Source organism: Gavialis gangeticus, unplaced genomic scaffold (assembly GCF_001723915.1).
Source record: "Gavialis gangeticus isolate Ggan-Ray unplaced genomic scaffold, GavGan_comp1, whole genome shotgun sequence".
NCBI lineage: Eukaryota > Metazoa > Chordata > Crocodylia > Gavialidae > Gavialis > Gavialis gangeticus.
This window is the reverse complement of record NW_017729017.1, coordinates 2613517-2632911: the sequence shown is the minus strand read 5'-3', so window position 1 is coordinate 2632911 and position 19395 is coordinate 2613517. Positions and strand designations below refer to the sequence as shown.

The 19395-nt window shown below is 44.3% G+C and overlaps 1 protein-coding gene and 1 long non-coding RNA gene across 2 annotated transcripts in view; one reads left to right on the top strand and one right to left on the bottom strand.

Moving 5' to 3' along the window:
- Positions 1-19395, bottom strand: part of PTPRT (protein tyrosine phosphatase, receptor type T) — a 1137038-nt gene that overhangs the window by 605392 nt on the left and 512251 nt on the right. Inside the window, exon 6 of the mRNA XM_019513020.1 lies at positions 13529-13703. Within this exon, the coding sequence (XP_019368565.1) occupies positions 13529-13703 (175 nt within the window). The remainder of the gene's footprint in view (positions 1-13528; positions 13704-19395) is intronic.
- Positions 14338-19395, top strand: part of LOC109294602 — a 15454-nt gene continuing 10396 nt past the window's right edge. The window contains exons 1-2 of the long non-coding RNA XR_002096580.1: positions 14338-14349; positions 15020-15022. This is a non-coding gene — a long non-coding RNA (uncharacterized LOC109294602). The remainder of the gene's footprint in view (positions 14350-15019; positions 15023-19395) is intronic.

Genomic DNA, 19395 nt, shown 5'->3' with positions numbered 1-19395 from the left:
CCCCCCCCCCCCCCCCCCCATTTAGAACAGAATACATTCGGAACTATGACATTTTTCATAGAAATTATGGTCTCCTTACAGCTCTACTTGAGTTATTCTTAACAAACAAGGCTCATTTAAAAAAGAAAAAAGAAAAATACCCCCAAAAAACCAGTTGCCTTACCAAGCTTTTTCTTGTTATGTCCTGGTTTCTGGCATGCTTGCTAAGATGATTCAGAGCAAATAGATGTTATAGTTTTTAAACATTTTCATATATCCCCCAAATTGTGCTACTGTTCCCAGAAGGTAAATACTAGGGGTGTGCGAAGTGGGCCCTATTTGATTTGGATTCAGATTCACCCTGAATCAAGGACAGTTATTTTATTGGTTGATTCAGATCACTGTCCCTGATTTCATTTGGCCGAATATGAAGATTCAATGCTGATTCAGAGAATCAGCGATTTGGACACAGAAACAGCTTTAAAAGTTTTTTTTCTACGTGCCTTGAGGTAGCAGGTGTGGCTCACGATCGTTGCAGTGTTGGGGCATATGGAGTGTCCCACAGGAGTGTGTGTATGGGGGGAGAGGTCCCTCCATATGCTCAGCAGTGAACCAGGAGGTGGACTAGAACTACTTCTGGTCCACTTCTGGGTTATCAGGGAGCATGCTGGGGGGTCCCCACACCTCCCTGGCTCAGCAATCAGTCACAGGGGACCCCAGGTGCCCCCCAGACCCAGGAGGCACCAGTCGCTGAGCAGGCAGGGGAATGACCACCCCCCTCCGACCCTTGCACTCCCAGACAGACCTGGAAGTGGACCAGAAGTGCTTTTGGTCCACTTCTGGGTCTGCTGCCAAGTGCACTGGGGAGCCCCATATGCTTCTGTGGGACACTCCATGTGCCCCAGCATTGCAGCATTCATGAGCCCCTGCTACCTAGAGGTATATAGAAAAAAACATTTAAAGCCATGTCTATGTCCAAATCTCCAAATGTTTCTGAATCTCTCCAAATCGATTCAGAGGCTTACGATTCGATTCAGAGGAAATTAAAGGGTCCTGTGATTCAATTCAGGTTCGGAGATTCAGCCACCAAATCAGGCCAAATCTCCGCCAAATCAAAACAGAGACTGAAGCTTCACACAGCCCTAGTAAATACTAGGGTTCTACCTCATGTAAATGGAATCCTCTCTCAGCTCTCTCAACATCTAGTCAACACAAAGCTAATATAAAGTCACCTAAATTTCCTACCCACATCAAATCCATCTACTTTGAGTTGAAGAGGAAAATGGGCAAAAGAACAAAAATCTAATTTCCATTTCTGACTGGATAAAAGATTGCTGCCCAAACTACCCTGCAGGAATCTATCCACAACTCCCCAAATCTGAATTGCTATGTAATGGAAATACAATAATTCCACTGCACAGAAAACTCTTTCGGTTAAAGAAAGACAAAGGCACAAGACATGCATTTCATGAGCAGCAGATGCTTCCTAGCACATCTGCCTCCAGTGTTGGACTGCTGGGTGTCTGACACTTCAGGAAAAGCCACAGAAAAAGTTAGACATGCTTAAACTCTGAGAGGCCAGTTTCTATAGGTGATTTGGCAAAAGTGGAACATAGGCAAATTTATCTGATCCATCACTGTATTAAATATGTCAATATGAGGCATTCCTAATTGTTGTCAGAGAGATGAACCACTTTCATTTTGTTTGGAAAAGTTTGGCTAATTCGAAAGACAGAAATTACGAAATACTCACATGTAAAGTAATACAAAATTAGTTGGCTTAAGTTCCAAAAGAAACTGGGGCAAATTCCTGAATTCTGTCTGTGAACAGACCAGGCTAGATATCAGGAGGCACTACTTCATTGTCAGGGTGGCTAGGATCTGGAACCAACTTCCAAGAGAAGTGGTGCTGGCTCCTACCATGGGGGTCTTTAAAAGGAGGCTGGATGAACATCTCGCTGGGGTTGTTTGACCCCAGTACTCTTTCCTGCCATGGCAGGGGGTTGGACTTGATGATCTGCTCAGGTCCCTTCCAACCCTACCAACTATGAAACATTTAGGGAAGTACATTCAACTTATGAGTTATAGTTGATATTAGATAACATGTTTACGTAAGTCAGACTACAAACCTGATTTTGAATATAAAGATTGGTTGCCTTCTCCATTGTCTCTTTACTGCTATGTTAGATAAAATTCTAAGGTGCTGTTGCAACACAGGGCTAAGAAATGAGGGGCACTAAGCCTCTCTCTTATTCATGTGGAATTCTCCTTAGACCAGGGACAGACAAGGTCCGGCTTGTGGGTCAGACCCGGTCAGCAGTGGACTCCATTTCCCAGCCACCTCTGTGCACAGCTGGGGCCGGTCTCCATGGAAACCCCAGCTGTGCTGTGAAAGCTCCAGGCTGGGGTTGCCATGGAGACCAGCCCCAGCCATGCTGGCAGGGCACATGGCAGGGCAGGGGGTAGGTCTGGAGAAGCCCTCCTGCCCTGTTCTGCTGTGTGCTTCAGCTAGGGAGCAGAGGGATGGGGCCAGTCCTGCTTTCTGGTGCAGACAGCACAGCCCAGACCCGGGCTGCAAAACATGCTGGGATTCTGGGGGACTGTGATTTAACTTGAACCAAGAATGGGTCTGGGACAGAAGTTACATAAACTGGTTTGACTTCAAAAACTTAAGTCTGATACTACATTCAGCCAGGTTTATCTTATTCCAGTTTCAACCATTTTTAAACTGGTTTATGTGCACTAAGCTTCTGTTTTGTTACGGGTTTAAATCAATTTCTGATCACTTAAACCAGTTTATCTGTAATTTTTGTCCCTAGCCTTAGTGTCTCACAGCTCTCAAAATTTCAGGGCAAAGACTGGAGTCTGCCATCTTCTGTTTAGAAATCAGAGGAGATCACTAAATATAGAAAAAGCAGGAGTTTGCCCTATTTCCACATGTATACCTTGGGTTGCTTTTTCTTTAATTATTTTTTCCTTTTTTGTGGATTTATGCTCAAACAGGAGATGAGTAAGAAGGAACATGAAATGGAGGAGGTGTGAACAGTAGCTGCTAACTTCATCTTTGTTCAAGTCACAGCAGTAACAAGTCTAGTTTTCTCAGAAGCAGTGCAAAGGATCCCCACTCCCACAATCCAGTGGAAAGAATTAACTAAGCAACCCAATGCAAATGTTGCTCAGCTCAAGGCAGAAGGGAAAGCTTACTTTCAACAAAAGAAACTCCTATTTCAGTTTGTTTTTTTCCTTACCTAAAGAGGTGTTAATCTAGCATTTTAAATTCAAGGGAGACCAATAAAACTGCCAGCTACTTTCTAGCTCCTACAAGCCATTAGAGTTTGATTTAGCCAGCTGTGATTAATTGGAAACCCAGCTGTAGCAGTTCAAAATCAGCAGAACTGAAGGTAGTGTGAGAAGCCTGCTGACTATTTACAGATATGGTTAGTAGAGGTACACAATTCAAGGAGACTACAGAAAAATCTTATGAGCTGGATATAAAGCTAGTTGACTTTTGGGTAACTCAAGGAAGTTTTATTGTTCTGATTGAATGGAGGAGGAGAAGAGGAAGTATCATGTTAAATCTTGTACTGACGCCTCTTTCTACAAGTCTACCCAGCTGCCAAACTGATTCTATAAAATCACACAGTAACTGCAGTTGCAAAGTTCCCTTGTGCTCTAACAACACAATTATCTTTAAATCTCCCTACTCTTATGAGCTGACATTTATTCCTCCCACTCTGCCCAATATTTTAGATTCCGTGGTAGGCAAGAGTATTGCTTGGTAATATAGAAATGAAACATGAAGCCAAACCACCACCCCCACTACCTACCTAAATTTAGGTAAAATCTGAATTCAGATGCCAACTTTTTGACTCAGCCTTGCCTTAGAAATAGAGAACATTATATTAGGTTACATTTATATAGCACTTTTTTAATACAAGTAATTCATTGTGAAAGTTAAAACTTAACCCCTGGGTTTGAAAGGAGAATGTATTCATATCACAAATGCCAAACTGAACACCAGGCATTAGACAGAGGTCTCAATAGGTTCCATGTAGAATATAACTGTATCTTTAAAGAGGCTGGGCAACACTGAAAGCTAAGCCATCATTGGCTTCTTGGGTTTTTTTTCCCCACTGACTGTGAGCCCTCCTGAAAACAACACACATTCTTCTTGCACACCGTGGATCTAATTTATACTTCATGACTTGGGTACCCCTAAATTTATGGTAATGCCAGGCACATGTATGTGAACACATGTCTACTTCGTGACATATGCCTACTTCCATGTATAAGATCTGACAGATATATAGGAAAGTAAACTTCTGTATTCCTGTGGAGAAGTAAATGGCAGAAAGGGGAAATAATTTCCTTGAAAAATGTCCATCATTCTGTCTATTTCTTCACATTGTACTAATTGCCAGTGTATTTGAAATAACAGATTCTCTTACCTACGTTTCTAAAGTGATTAGCAAAAATGAAAGAACAAAAATAATTTGATATGGGAAAATAAATGTCTGAAAAATCACTTGCTTTCCCTATCCACACCATATACTCACTGAATAAAATTATGCAATTTTAACTGGACTATTAAAACAGTTTGTTCAATGAGAAATCCAAGACATTAGCTTCCAAGCTCAGACTCCAAAGACTAGAGCAATGCATTTCCCAAAATCAGTGTTACCAACATGAATAAAGAAGCTGAAGTAGCTGTGAGACAAAAAGCAATCACAGAGTTGTTCTCGCTTGTGCCAGTCATTTCAGAGATAGTATAACCTTTACAGACAGTTCACACAAAACACAGTCTGTGTCTGTGCAAGGTTGGGCAAAGCAACCTCATTACACACCATATCAAATCTACACTTAACTTCTCATGGTACAGTACTTGCAAATTCTACAGACTGAATCTAATTTCACGAACTGGAAAAAATGGAGACGGAGATAGCAGCCTGCCCAAGGGAAACCCTCATTTTCACAGCTTAACTGATACTGTTGGTTGTGCTAGCGCAAGAGACTTTTTCGTGTACCCAAGGTGATAACTTTGAGGATCTTGATTAATATGCTTTACTCAGGCATATGAATCCAAATCTATCAACAGCTTTTGCAGTCTGGGAAACCCAGATAGGAATTTTCATGCATTTCACTTACTTAACTGAACTTTGTTATGCATAACAGAAAAGTATTTTAACACTGGAACTTGAAATGCACATGTTCTTGAGCAAGGCTGAGCTCATCACCTGAATCATTTATAGTAAGTGCCTGGATAGACTGGAAAACCCAATCTGACGGACACAATTGGCAAGTCACAGCACATTCTGTTACCTTTTAATATATCCCTCCACTCCTGTAGTCATGACTGAAATATGTGAATTCCAATCTCACTTTCTCAGTGCACTTGCAATCATTAACTTCTTGTACTATTGTGCAATTATGGGAATAGCAATTCAGTCATAATAAAAATTTAAAGCCTGAATATCCTGGGGTACAGGCCAATTCTTTTAGCAAGCATGAAAACATAGGTGCTTGAAAGTGTCATTTTCAGTTTCACTACCGTGACACTAGCTGCTTTACATGTAATAAAAGGTTTAGGAGTCTGAAGGCAACCTAGATAATTGCACTTGCCAGGTTATCAATATCAGAGCTAGTAAGCCTTCATGCTTGGCCTATGAAAATCACCCAAGTGGATATCCAGGATATATGCTCTGACATCATGTATATGGTTCTCGCTACATCATGTGTGTTCTGCTTATAATCTGTCTCCATATCTCAAGGAAATGTCTGAGTGGCTCATGAGACATTTTTGGTTCAAATATAACATGAACAAGAGGCTGTTTAGCACAGGGCAATGATGTACCAAAAAAGAAAACCTTGTTATCATAGCCCAAATGACAGTGTCTTGGACAAATCTCACCACATAGGGGCTATACAGACAGCTTAACCACCTATGTAGCATACTGCTGAATAAGAACTGCCACACTGTCTGCCCTGGGCATTGAGAGAGTATTAGAGCAGGGCCAGGTAAGAGTGTGTACAGAATTCTTCTCCTAGAACAATTCCTACCTCCTGCAGCTGTCCCTCTGGATTGTTTTGAACTGAGTTGAGGGTATAGCAACAACTAGATAGGCTAACACTGACAGCTTCAGGAAATGAGGACAGTACAAAGCTGTTTCCCACTGCACTGCCTGTTCCAAAGGTGGCTCCACCACAACATCTGAGGATTTGGCCTGGTAGACCAAATCCTTGTGGATCACTTGACCATCAGAGAAGTGGAAAGGGCAAGAAGAAGGAAGAGAACCAGCACTCTTACTTTACCGACATCTACACCTCTTAATTTTAGTCCCTCTTCAACTTAAGTTCTCAGTGCTATGTCCCCAAAGTACAATGTTTTCTCAGGGAGCCAGCCCATTCTGTCTCTTCAAACTCTTTCAACTTACTATTCACTTTCCCTTTATTTGTCTTCTTTAATAAGATGTTAAGAGCTTACCTCTCTGGAGCTCTTTCAGCAACACACTTTAGGTCCCCTCTTCAAATCCTACTCCAAGAGTAAGTTAGGTCTGTGTTATAAAGGGTTCCAAACCATTTCAGCAGTCTTTACTAAAAATTGGTAGGTATGGCAAATATCTGGAGTCCTAGTTCTAGTTTCTGTGGTAGTCAAATCTTCATAGATTCACAGAAATTTAGGGCTGGAAGGGACCTCATGAGATCATAGGGTCCAGCCCTACTCCTCTAGGCAGCAAAGACTTCTGAGGTCAAATAACCCCAGCAAGGTGTGCATCCCCCTCCAGGCAAACCCCAGCTGCCCCACTCCCTTTTGAAGTCTCCTTTTGAAGATCTCCAGTGTAGGTGCCTGCACCACCCCTGCTGGTTGTCTATTCCAGAGTCTGGTCACACAAAGAAGTTTTTCCTTATATCCAGTCTGAAAACTCCTATGAGTTTATGACCATTGCTCCTGGTTTTCCCCTGGGGCACTTTGCTGAATAGTTTTTCGCCTACCCCCTGATATATTTGTAAGCTGCCATCAAATCCCCCTAAAGTCTTCTCTTTTCTAGGCTGAACACTCCCATATCTGCTAGCCTTTCCTCACATGGCTTGCTCTTCAGGCCTCTAATCATATAAGTGGCTCTTCTCTGGACTGTCTAAAGCTTCTCCACATCCTTCTTGAAGGGCGGTGCCCAGAACTGAATGCAATACTCCAACTGTGGCCTTACCAATGCCAAGTAGAGTGGGAGAATAACTTCCTTAGTTTTGCTTGAGATGCATCAGTTGATGCATGCCAGAGTATTGTTTGCTCTGCTAACTGCAGCATCTCACACTGGTGGCTCATATTCATTTTACGGTTAATTATGATCTCTGGGTCCTTTTCAGACATGGTGCTAGGTAATGTAGCACGACTGAGCCTGTAAGTTTGTCACAGACTTTTCCTCCCCAGATGGATCACTACACTTCTCAGTCTTGAACAGCATCTGGTTCTGGTCTTTCCATTTAACTAATCTGTTTAGGTCTACCTGGAGTGTCAGCTGACCTTGAGGCATGGCCATACTTTCCCAAAGCTTAATGTCATCAGCAAACATTACTATTGTGCCTTTCACCCCCACATCCAGAGTATTGATGTAGATGTTGAAAAGCACCAAACCTGGGGGGATCCCACTGGCTACCTTCTACTGGGTCAACACAGATCCATCTATTACTACTCTCTGGGTCCAACCCTGCAGCCAGTTTCCCTACAATCTGACCCTTGAATTGTTGAGCCCATAGTCCCCTAGTTTTACCTTAAGAGCCTCATGGAACACCAAGTCAAAGGCCTTCCTAAAGTCCAAGTAAATGACATCAACCTCATCTCCCTTATCCAGGTGGTGAGTAACCTGGTTGTAGAAGGAGATGAGGTTAGTCAGACACGACCTGCCTGTGACAAAACCATGCTGGCTGTCATTCAGAATTTTGCCTTCTACTAGCTTATTGCAAATGGATTCCTTGAGAAATTTTTGGAGGATTTTTTCTGGGATTGAAGTCAGGCAGATAGATCTGTAGTTCCTCTCTTCTCCTCTTCTTGAAGATGGGCACAGCATTGGTCCTTTTCCAGACTTCTGGGACCTCTCCTCAGCACCAAGAATTCTCAAAGAGGTTCACCAGTGGGTCCTGCAATGACCTCAGCTAGTTTGTTCAGCACTCTCAGATGGAGTTCATTCGGTCCTGCTGACTTATAGATATCCAGCCTCTCTAGGTGTTCTTTCACCAGCTCTATATTGACTGTTGGTAGGTGATCATCCCTACTGTGACTATTTTGAATCATATTTGCATTTGGCAGGCTATTTTCCACATCTACTTCTTGTCTAGTCTTGCTGTTTAATAATCTTGAGTTTTCTCCCATACTTTTATATCTGTCATACGGTTCTGTATGTGCATTTCATATCTACTGCCAGATCTTCATAACAATTTTAAATGTTCCCTATGCTTTTCACATTAGAATATCTTGATTCCACGCACTGGTCAATTTTTTCTTTCATGTGCATTAATAGGAGAACATCTGCTGTCTCAGATCTCTAGTACTAACTCTTCTCAGAGCTGCATGGTGACTTAATAAATTGAGAATGCAATTATACAGTGACAAGTAGCACAGCTGAAAAGCAATTTAAGAAGAAATAGCAAAAGCAGCCCCTAAAAAGACAACGTCTTGCCTCTTACTCCAATGAAGGAATCAGTCTCTAATGCCTAAAGACATTACGGTAAGACTGAAAGATAAATGCAGAGCTGTCCCAAATATCATACGTGAGATAACAGAAAGCCATTCAAGCAAGAATGGCTTTTATTGGTTTGGACTAGCCAAATGCTTTAAAGTCAGTAGAAGGAGATCCAGGACATTCATAAAGTGATTTTGTCAAGTATTCCATGTGCGTTCTAATAGTTGTGGAACTGAGGTCAGAAGAGAAATTAATGCCCAATTTCTAGGGAGCTAAACCACAGGAGAATTGGCTAGAGGAAGTTAGTCTATACACACTACAATACTTCTGGTTTAGCAGCTAGCTGATGCCATGACAACTTCCCCTAGTTACCTGAATCCTCCTGCTAGACAGCCTTCTACATGAGTAAGAGTAGCAGCCAGGTGAGGCCTGAACACATTCACACCACTAATTAAAATGGTATGACACTCACCTGAGATGAGTGTATTTAAGATATGTGATGAGAATATAATTTTAGTGTATTTCTAATATGACCAATACCTTATATAAGATTCTGTAGGGACTTTATTATAGACAGCCTTTACTTAGGCAAACCTCACATTGTTCTCAAGATTTGAACTACTGCCAGGCTACATTATCATTTTTTCTGTAACTTTTTAACTATTCAAATGTGGTCAGTACAGCAAGAAGAAAAATATTCAGGCTTCCTAAATGCTACATTGTGCAGAACAATATCAATTTATTACATATGTAAAAATGGCCTTTGTTGTACATCCATTCAATGGCACAATGGGACCTGAACTCTGATGAACATGACACATGTTCAAGGCAGAGCACATAATTTGCCATTACAATCATGCCAGTCATCCTAATCATAATCTCAGGCTTCTCCTGCACTGGAAACTGAACACCAGGTGCCTTAGTCCCACATGCACGGCTGACAATCAGATAATCATCAGCCCCAAGACCCAGGGCTATCCAGGGACGGAGGCCAACAAGGCACATTGTCTCCCACACGGGGAGCCTCTGATCCCCTGTACTCAACACCCCAGCCAGAGCTGCCAGGTGCAGGGTTAAAAGGCCTAGTGGGAAAGCCTTTGGCTCCACCTCCCCAGCTTTAGGCTGACACCAACATTCAACTGATTGTTGGTCCGATGATCAGGACTGCACAGTGGCCAGTTTTATACCCCAGTACAGTCTCAGCCCTGGGACTAACAACCAACTGACTGTCAGACTCAGCCGCATGTTAAATTTGATACAAATCAACGATAAACTTGTTCTGCATTGTATGTGGAACATTATTATGGCACCTTAAATTGGGTGTATTTGTAATACCTTTCTCATTTATGCCACATATAATATATCACCTGTGGCCTAAATGTTACATTTAGAGGGAGCCAATGGAAGACCTTGAGGTAAGACAGTAAGGCTAAGTACAGACAGTCAAAAAGCCTGAGTTGATTCAGTCTTTGCAGGTTAGTTTAAGCTGCAGAGATTAAACTGACAAACAAATGGTCAGACATTCATTTCTGAATCTGGAAATGCAGCCATGTGCCTGCAGTGCCTCAGGCCAGAGGCTCAGGGGTCCTAGAGTATGGCTCTCTGGCATGTAGCCAGCATGGGTTGTGTGTTCGCTTCCTCTTCCTGCTGCTCTTGAGGTCTCTGGGATTTACAGTTCAGACTCACAACTTTAGGACTCTGCAGGGTTGCTCATCACTTTCTCCGCCTTCTTCCAGGTGCCTCTGGGATTTGTAGTTCACAGTTACTGCCAGCAGTAAGTCTGAATGGGGGAAGGGGCATTTAATCTCCCTCCCTGGCCCCAGACCCCAGCTGGGGTTTGCCTGGAGGGGAGGGGGCAGTCCCTGCCTCCTCTCCCCCACCCCATAACCATTCTTTGATGGAGCAGACAGCACAGCCAAGCCCAGAGCTAGAAAGCATGCTGGCATGCTGAGAGACTGACATTTAACTTGAACCAGGAAGGGGTCTGGGACAAAAGTTTCATGAACTGGTTTGACCCAAATCAGTTAAGTTTGCTACTACAGTCAACCAGGTTTATCTTAAACCAGTGTCAGCTGTTTGGAAATTGGTTTATGTGCACTGAACCTCTGTTCTGTTACAGGTTTAAAACTTTTTCTGTTGACTTCTACTGGTTTATGTGTAATTTCTGTCTCTACCCTAAAAGATAGTGAAATGGTTATAATGGAATGTTACATTTGTCTTGTTTGATTCTCGTTTCTGGGATGTGAAGAAAATATGCTATCATTTGTAGACAATGTCTGCTAATTGAGAAGAAAGCCTGGAATATCTCCAAAGATGCTCACATAAGCAGGGATGGCATTCACAAAATGGGCTTTATTAGTACTAGAAAGGTATAATCTATCTACAAATATATTGACAAAATAATAAAAAAACAAAATAATGATCTATCCATAAGATCACTACTAAGGATTACAATTTTACTGCTGTTCTAATTTTGTTAGATACCTAGGACTGCATGATTTACAGAAGCAGGCAAAGGTGGAGTATGTCTTGTTTCATTTTATTGTCCAGCTTACTCCCCTAGACAAGCACATGTCATTCGAAATGAAGTCACTGCGAGTAGCAAGTGCATGCAAAAACAGAATCTATCCTCTGGATTTATTAGATTATATTTGTGTGTTGCTTCAAAACACAAGTTGCTCTTTCTTATCCCAAGATACATCTTCTATAAATGTAATATTAGGGAGATAAAAAGTGCTCTAGCAGAGGGAAAAGAACATACTTCAAACCCTTGTTCTTTGTTGAAACCCCACCAGATAACTGTGTGCTCAAGTGAATGGGGGAGAGAACACATGAAGCAGGCCTTTATCTTAGATCTAGTGGATTTAGGGACAAGATTGTCAATTGCGCGAGACTTCAGTTACAACCTAATTTAATGTATACCTAAGTACATTATTGCAATTCAATAAACATCTCTTTAGAATTAAACAATTCCAATTTACTTTCATTTCAGCCTGTGTGCACGCTGTGAGAATTTGTTATTACTCATGCCTAAATTAGTCAGATGCTTTCAGAAGCATTGATTCATGCAATCCCATTGTGACATCAGTGCTGCATAGGACTAACCTCAAATCAGCCACTGAAATTTACCTGCTTGGAAAGAAGGAGCAAGACATGGAAAAGTTATACATTCTGCCCTTAATTATCTTTCTCTATTTGTCCTGCCATCCATAATTGTCTCTGTCTAGCAGTCTGCCTGTACACTCCAAAAATGAATCAATGTCTCTTGTGTTGGAAGGCTATCTATTGATATTTATAACTTGCTCTTCTTTCCATCTTACCTGCTAACATGTCTGAGGGGGAGACAGTCAGGCACATTCTTAACCAAGGTTTGCACCGTCTGATATTTATTTCCTTTTGCTGATTGCCTTCCTTCCATTTAAACACAACACATCTCTCAAAATGCTCACATGCATCCCTGGGTTCATTTCAATCATGAGTTCTTATTTATTTTGTTCACTTCAGGTTAGATCCCAAAAGGTGCAGATGCCCTTAATGGAAATTAAAAGCACTCAGGACTTTACACAATCAGTCTTTTCATCAGCTGTAGTCTGAAGGGACATCATAATACACAGCACTTGGTTTTTAAAGTACTGTTTAGGCCTTAATGAGTTGATTAGCAATGCTGGAAAGTATTCATAACCACTTACCTGCATTTTATATATGATAAAACTAAGAAAGGTATAATGACTCCTTCAAAAACCAAAGGGTGCTTATAGATGTGCTCAGGGGGGCAGTACTTTAATTAGAGTGGCTCCAAGAGCACCCAGAGCATCACATGTATCAGCGTCCCCACACTGAAAAATGGCAGCAGTGGTGCTTTAACTGAAGCTTGTCAAACAAGCTTTAGTTAAAGCACCGCTGCCATTTTTTAGTGCAGGGATGCTGACACACATTATGCTGGCGTCTGCTGGAGCACAGTAATTACCACACTCCAGCAGACTCAATCAAGTCTGCTCCGACATGCTGTAATTACAGCACATCAGAGCAGCCTCCTTTCATGTGTATATGCACCCAAAGTAAGCAACAGAGGCAGCAAGATTGGAATTCAGGGCTGCCCTGCCTTCTTACCTGGTGATCACTTCCAACCACATAGCCAAAGGCTAAAGCCATACAGGAATCTTTGCTGTGCTTCCTCCCTGAACAGTGGCATGTATAAATGCATGGGAATGTATATTATAAAATCCCAGATAAACAAATTCAGCCCTACAGCCCTTTAATACACATCAATCCACATGGTTTTCCAGAGGGGGACTGTAGTTCCACAAAACTCAAACCTGACAGGTAGAATAGTCTTGATCAGATTATAGATAATACCCTCTACAAATCAGTAATTGTACTTACACATTCAATTTTACACAAAGCCTCCAGCTAGCCACCATTTAGCTCAGAGATAAAACAAGTTGAGACTTATCCCTTAGCCTAGCCCCTCAGAGTAACTCAGAGACTCCTGTGAGTTGTGCACATGGCCAGACCAATGCATAGTGACCTATGATCAGGAAAGTACAAAGGTGACGTAAAGCCATCTTTTAATGCTCCTGTCATGAGCTGCCAGGAGTGCCTCTCATGTGCAGCTAGGAATCTGGAGATCTAAGGAAACCCTCTTTTCCCAATTCATTCCATGTGTCATTAAAATCAAATATAAAATCTGTTTTTCATTCTGTAAAAAAATCCACCCTTACCTACCCTATCCAAATTCCACACAATTTGAAAAATAACTGGGCCTTGAGAAATTCATAAACCACACTGGACAAAGTTATATATGCATTTCCACTTGAACTACTGTTACATGCACACAATATCCAACAGGTATTTTTTTATTTAATGCTACTTACCTTTCACTATTAGTTCTGCATAATTTGAAACTCCAGAGCCACCATCTGAGCGAATCACGCACCGGTATTTACTGATGCTACGCTGAGAAGTGTCCGCTACGCTGACTGTAGCCGAAAACCGTCTGTGGTTGACCACCCTGGTGACCATTAAGGCAGTGTCCCTTCCATTCCATTGCTGCCAGAGCAACCAAGAATACAAATAAATAAGAGACAGACAGATTGACAAATGTGTTTGTTGTTATGCTTTATATGAATACTGTTTAGAACTTTCTGTTTAATGATGTCTGCTAAGTAAGCCATGTATATCATACAAAGTTCCAAAAGGCCTCCAAAGATGCACCCACAAAACATAAACTGTACATAAACATAAACATAAACATCTGTTTGTCTGAATTAACACATGCAATAGGGCTAGGGGCAGATATTCACAAAGCTGGAGCCTGAATTGATTTAATCTTTGCAGGTTAGTCTAACCTGCAAAGATTGAACTGACTTGCGAGTGCACAAACATTCATATTTAATTCTGGAAATGCAGGCACGTGCCTGCAGTGGCTCGGACTAGAAACCAGGGGCTGGGGGGGGGGTGCTGGAGCAGCCCTCCCTTCCCCTTTCAACAGTCACAAGGCTAGAGGGAAGCTGACCTGGGGGCATGGCAGACCCCCCACAGGGGCTAAGTATGATTGTGGAGGGGTTTCAACCCCCACCCTGGCCTGTAAAGACCTCATCTAGGCTGGAGGGATAGGAGGGAAGCGGCCATTACCAGGCTTGTCCCCAAGGCCACACACCAGCAGGGCAGTGCCTCAAGCAAAGGAGGGCAAGGGGTGGGGATTAAACTCACCTGACTCCAAGCAGCAGACCCCAGTCGGGTTCTGTCCAGATTTTCCCCCAGCTCTTGCTTGGCTGGTGGGGGCCTGACCAGAGCCACCAGCATGGCCCTGCTGTCCACCCAGGGCTGAAGCTGAAGCTGCAGCTGGGGCTGTGGAGCTGAGCCCAGCCTGCCCTGGAGTGTTGCTAAGGCCAGAGACAGAGGGGCAGCTTGGGTTGGGGTCATGGGGGCTGTGTGGCCAGAATGCTTCTGGCTCCCTGCACCCAAGCCAGCTGGGTAGGGTCCTGTGGGGTTGGCCCTCAGGGCAGGACCCTTCCCAACCTATTGGGGCTGTGTGACAGCCTGGCCTGGCAGCATGGGTGGTGGCTGGCTGGGGAGCTGACTTCCTGAGCCAGCTCAGAGGCATCACCATGCCCCCTGTGCTGTGCAGAACCTGAGGCTGCAGGTGCACAGCCAGCTGTGGGCTGGTCAGGGCCCACGGGGCTGTTCTGTCCCCTTCACCTGCTGCTGCCACTGTTGCTGCTGCACTCTGCCACACCACTCTGGGTGGGGAATGGGAGGGTAGGGGAGGTGGGAAGCTTCATCCCCGCAGCTTCTGCTCTGTGTGTGGAGCTCCAGCTCCATCCCCCAGATGCCTTCCACCTTCCAAAGCGTCCAAGTGGAAGGAAGTTGCATTCAGAACTCCACACATGGGTAAGAAGCTGGCGGGCCTGGCAGAAGCCACAGGGCCCAGCAGGGCTGTTTTTCTCCCTTCACCTGCAGCTCCTGCACCTGCTGTGCAGTTCTGCTTGGGATGGGGGGAGATTCCTTTAGCCCAATGGCTTCAAACTTTGCTGAGCTGGAGCAGCTGAGCTGACAGAAACTCCCCCTGCCCTGAGCAACACTGTGTGGTACAGCAGGACAGGAGCTGTGGTTGCAGGTGAGGGGAGAAAAACAGCTCTGCTAGGCCCAGCAATTTCTGCCCCGTGTGTGGATCTCTGGCTACAGCCCCTGGATGCCTTCCACCTGGATGTCTTGGAAGGCAGAAGGCATCTGGGTGGAAAGCATCTGAGGGTTGGAGCTAGAGCTCCATGTGTGGGGCAGAAGCCAGGGGGCTGAAGCTTCTTGTCACCGCCACCAAGAGTGGCATGGCATGACCATGGGAGCAGCAGCTAGAGGCAAAGGAGCAGAACAGCCCCCCTAGACCTGAGCAGCCCACAGCTGGCTGTGCCCCTGCAGCCCCAGATGTGGCAGTGGCTGCTAGGCTTGGGGCCCACCAGTGCCTCCGAGCTGGCCTGGGAAGTCCACTCCCCAGTCAGCCCCCACCTGTGCTGCCAGGCCGAGCTGTTATGGAGCCCCAGTGGGATGGAAAAAGCTCTGTCCCCAGGGCCAGCCCCTCAGGGCCCTTCTCAGCCTGCTTGGGCTCTATGACAGCCCAGCCCAGCTTGGGCATGGGGAGCTGCACAGCTCCAACCCAAGCTGCAGCCTGCTGGGAAGGGCCCAGCCCCAGTGTCCCAACCTTGGATGGCCCCTCTGCCTCTGGTCTCAGCAGCACTCACAGGCCAGTTGACCTCAGCCCTGAAGCCCCAGCCGCTGGCAAGGCAGGTGTATGGTGGGGGTAAGGTAGCCGTATAGAGGACAGTCTGGTTGTCCTCTGTCCTCTATTGATACAAAACTGGATGCCTTTATGTCCTCTATTTTTATCTTGAAGAGAAAAATAGAGGACGTAAAGGCATCAGGTTTTGTATCAATAGGGGATAGAGAACAGAGTAGCAGAAAACCAGAATGTCTTCTATGATGGCTGCCCTAGGTGGGGGCCATGCCAGCCAGCTCTGGCTGTGCTCCCTCTCCTGCCGCTGAAGCGGGGAGGGGGGGAATGGCTGATGGGGCTGCTGCCCTCCAGTAAGGGGTGGGAGAATAAACCTTGTCCCTGCCCTCCTTTGCATCAGGGGACCATGTGTCTGGCCACACCCCCGTCCCTGCTCAGGCTAGAGATCAGAGGGATGGGACCAACCCTGCTGTCTGGAGCAGAGAGCACAGCCATGCCCAAGGCTGCAAAGCATCTGGGATGCTGTTGGATTCTGATTTTAGCTTAATCCAGGAAGGGGTCTGGGACACAAGTTGCATAAACCGGTTTGACCCAAGTCAGCTAAGTCTGATACTACATTCAACCAGGTTTATCTTAAGACAGTTTCAGCCATTTTTAAACTGATTTACGTGCACTGAACATATGTTCTGTTAAAGGTTTAAACTAGTTTCTGATCACTTAAATCAGTCTATGTGTAACTTCTGTCCCTAAGGTGAGGGGCTTCACGTGCATTCAAGTTTTGTAAGTAATTTTTTTAATCATGTTTGACAATTTGATGCAGTAACTATAATCCAACAGTTATCTTAGGAGATGGTCCAGATTTTTAGAAGTGTTTGTAAGTAATGCATTTGTGTGCTTTGCCAACACAAACACATAGATTTTGTATATCCTTACTTGTGCAGGTGTACAGATGTGGTGTTTTTGTTGAGCCAAATTTAAACATAGACTGAATTTGGCTTGCTATCCATGCTTAGATTTCAAACACTGCCAGAGAGTGAATATTAGAGAATTTCCTAACTCTCCAGAATTTCTCTAAACAAGTGAGGATCAGAAGGTGTCACCCTGCCCTGCCTTCCTCCAGAACTTCAGTTACATTCACCTCAAGCAAGAAGCCCAGTTTATCGTGTCCTATGTTTCCAGCTAACTGGAAGCAAGATGTGGAAGAATTCAGCATAAAAGTAAGTCAAACTGTGCCAAAACTTCTGACATTGTTCAGTTGATCTAGCTTGTTAGGTGTTTCAAAGAAAAAAGTAGTGCCAATTTGCTAATTTCCAGTAATCAATCATTTGGGTCATTTCCAAATGTCATTTTCATTAAATGCTTCAGTTTCAAAGAGTACGTTCCCACAAGCAAAAAAAATTGCTCTCCTCCCAGATGCTTGGATCTAAAGGGAAAATTGCTCACCTCACTTTAGCTCAGAAGTGTTTTACACACATGAAGTCATAATGGCAAAAGCATTTGGCAGCAAGCATCAGAGCAAGTTAAAGATTAAGCAATGATACACCTTAGGGGTGCTAAATTACAACACGGCTTAAGAAATTTGTGGCTAAAAATGGAGCTGCTAGGGTAAGAAGTGTGACAACAGTAGTTAAAGTGACTATCAAGTCATTTTGTACACTGCACCTCTTACTGACTCTAATATTTTTCCTAGAATTAATTTTAAACTTTAACTTCAGATAAACTTATTGTTTGCTCCAGTCCTGCTTAGACTACAGTTGAAACTGGTATTAAAGCTCTTTCAGCCAACATGTTAACTTCATACCCTTAGCCCACCATTTGTTAATATTCCCAGAATGCTCAAGCAGCCCTGGCAATGGTACACCTATTCATAAAATTAGTGTGCCTGAATAAATTCTGACACATTTCATGCTGGGCTTTATTGCTTCTAGGCACAGTGTTTATGCATGCACCCAAGACTGCAGCACATTTTGCTGGAGTGGAGCAGCCCCAGCTGGCAGGGGCCCCGAGAGGTCAGCCCGCCAGCCTGGAGCTGCTCTGCCCCAGCTCAATGTACTGCAGAGGGGTGGGCTGGGGCATGAGGGTGCTACAGTGTAGGACTAGCTGGCAGGCAGCCTCTGCACTGTAGTACCCTCATGCCCCAGCCAGCCCTGGTCATGGTCTACACATGTGCTGCGGTGCACTAAACTCCACTGTAGGATAGTACTTGTGTCAGACTTACATTGGAGTTAATTAGTTTATTGAGGTCTAATATGGCTGCACATGTAGATGGTGATGCTTTACTGGGGAGCTAAATAGTCAAATCCACAGTAAAGTACATGTGTAGATGTGTCCGGTGTGTACTTTTGTGTTGACCTACTGGCAACACTCCTACCGATGCATCTCAGTATGGCACTAGCCTTCTTTGCAATGAGGGCACATTGTTAGCTCATATTTAGCTTATTGTCCACTCTAACTCCAGGTCTTTTCTGCAGAGCTGCTGCCCAGCCAGTCATCACCAAGCCTGTACTTATGTATAGGATTGTTCTGTCCTAAATTCAGGACTTTGCACTTCTCCTTGTAGAACCTCATGAGATTTCTTTTGGTCCAATCCTCCAATTTGTCTACATCACTCTGAATCATCTGCAGACTTGCTGGGGGGTGGGACTCTATTCCATATTTCAGGTCGTTGATGAAGACATTGGCCAAAACTGGCCCCAGGACTGATCAATGGGGTACTCCACTTGATACCGGCTGCCAACTGGACATCAAGCCCTTTAAGCCTGATGCTCCAGCCAGTTTTCTATCCTCTTTCTATCAGCCAACTCCCTCAGCACCCTTGGGTGCATCCTGTCTGGCCCCTTGGACTTGTATATGTCTGGCTTTTCTAAATAGTCCCTAACCTGTTGTTTTGCCACTGTTGGCTATTCACCTCCTCCCCAAACTGTGCTGCCTGGTACTGCAGTTTGGGAGCTGACCTTGCCTGTGAATAGTGAGGGGAAGAAGGCACTGAGCACTTCAGCCTTTTCTGCATCCTCTGTCATGAGGTTACCTCCCCCATTCAGTAAGGGACCCACACTTTCACTGATTCTCCTCTTGCTACTGACATACTTGTAGAAACCCTTCTTGTTACCCTTCACGGCTCTTGCTAACTGCAACTCCATTTGCACTTTGGCCTTCCTGACTTCAACCCTGCATACCTGAGCAATGCTCTTATACTCCTCCCTAGTAATTTGTCCAAGTTTCCACTTCTTATAAGCTTCCTTTTTGTGACTTAGATTACTGAAGAGTTCCCTGCTAAGCCAAGCTGGTCTTCTGCTGTACTTACTAGTATCTTGTGGATTGGGATGGTTTATTCCTGCACTGTCAGTAAGGCTTCTTTAAAGTATAGCCAGCTCTCCTGGATTCCTCTCCCCATCAGACTAGCTTCCCAAGGGAACTTACCCATGAGTTCTTTAAGCAAGTCAAACTCTGCTTTTCTGAAGGCCTGGGTCCTTGGTCTGCTGCTCTCCATCCTTCCTTTCCTCAGGATCCTGA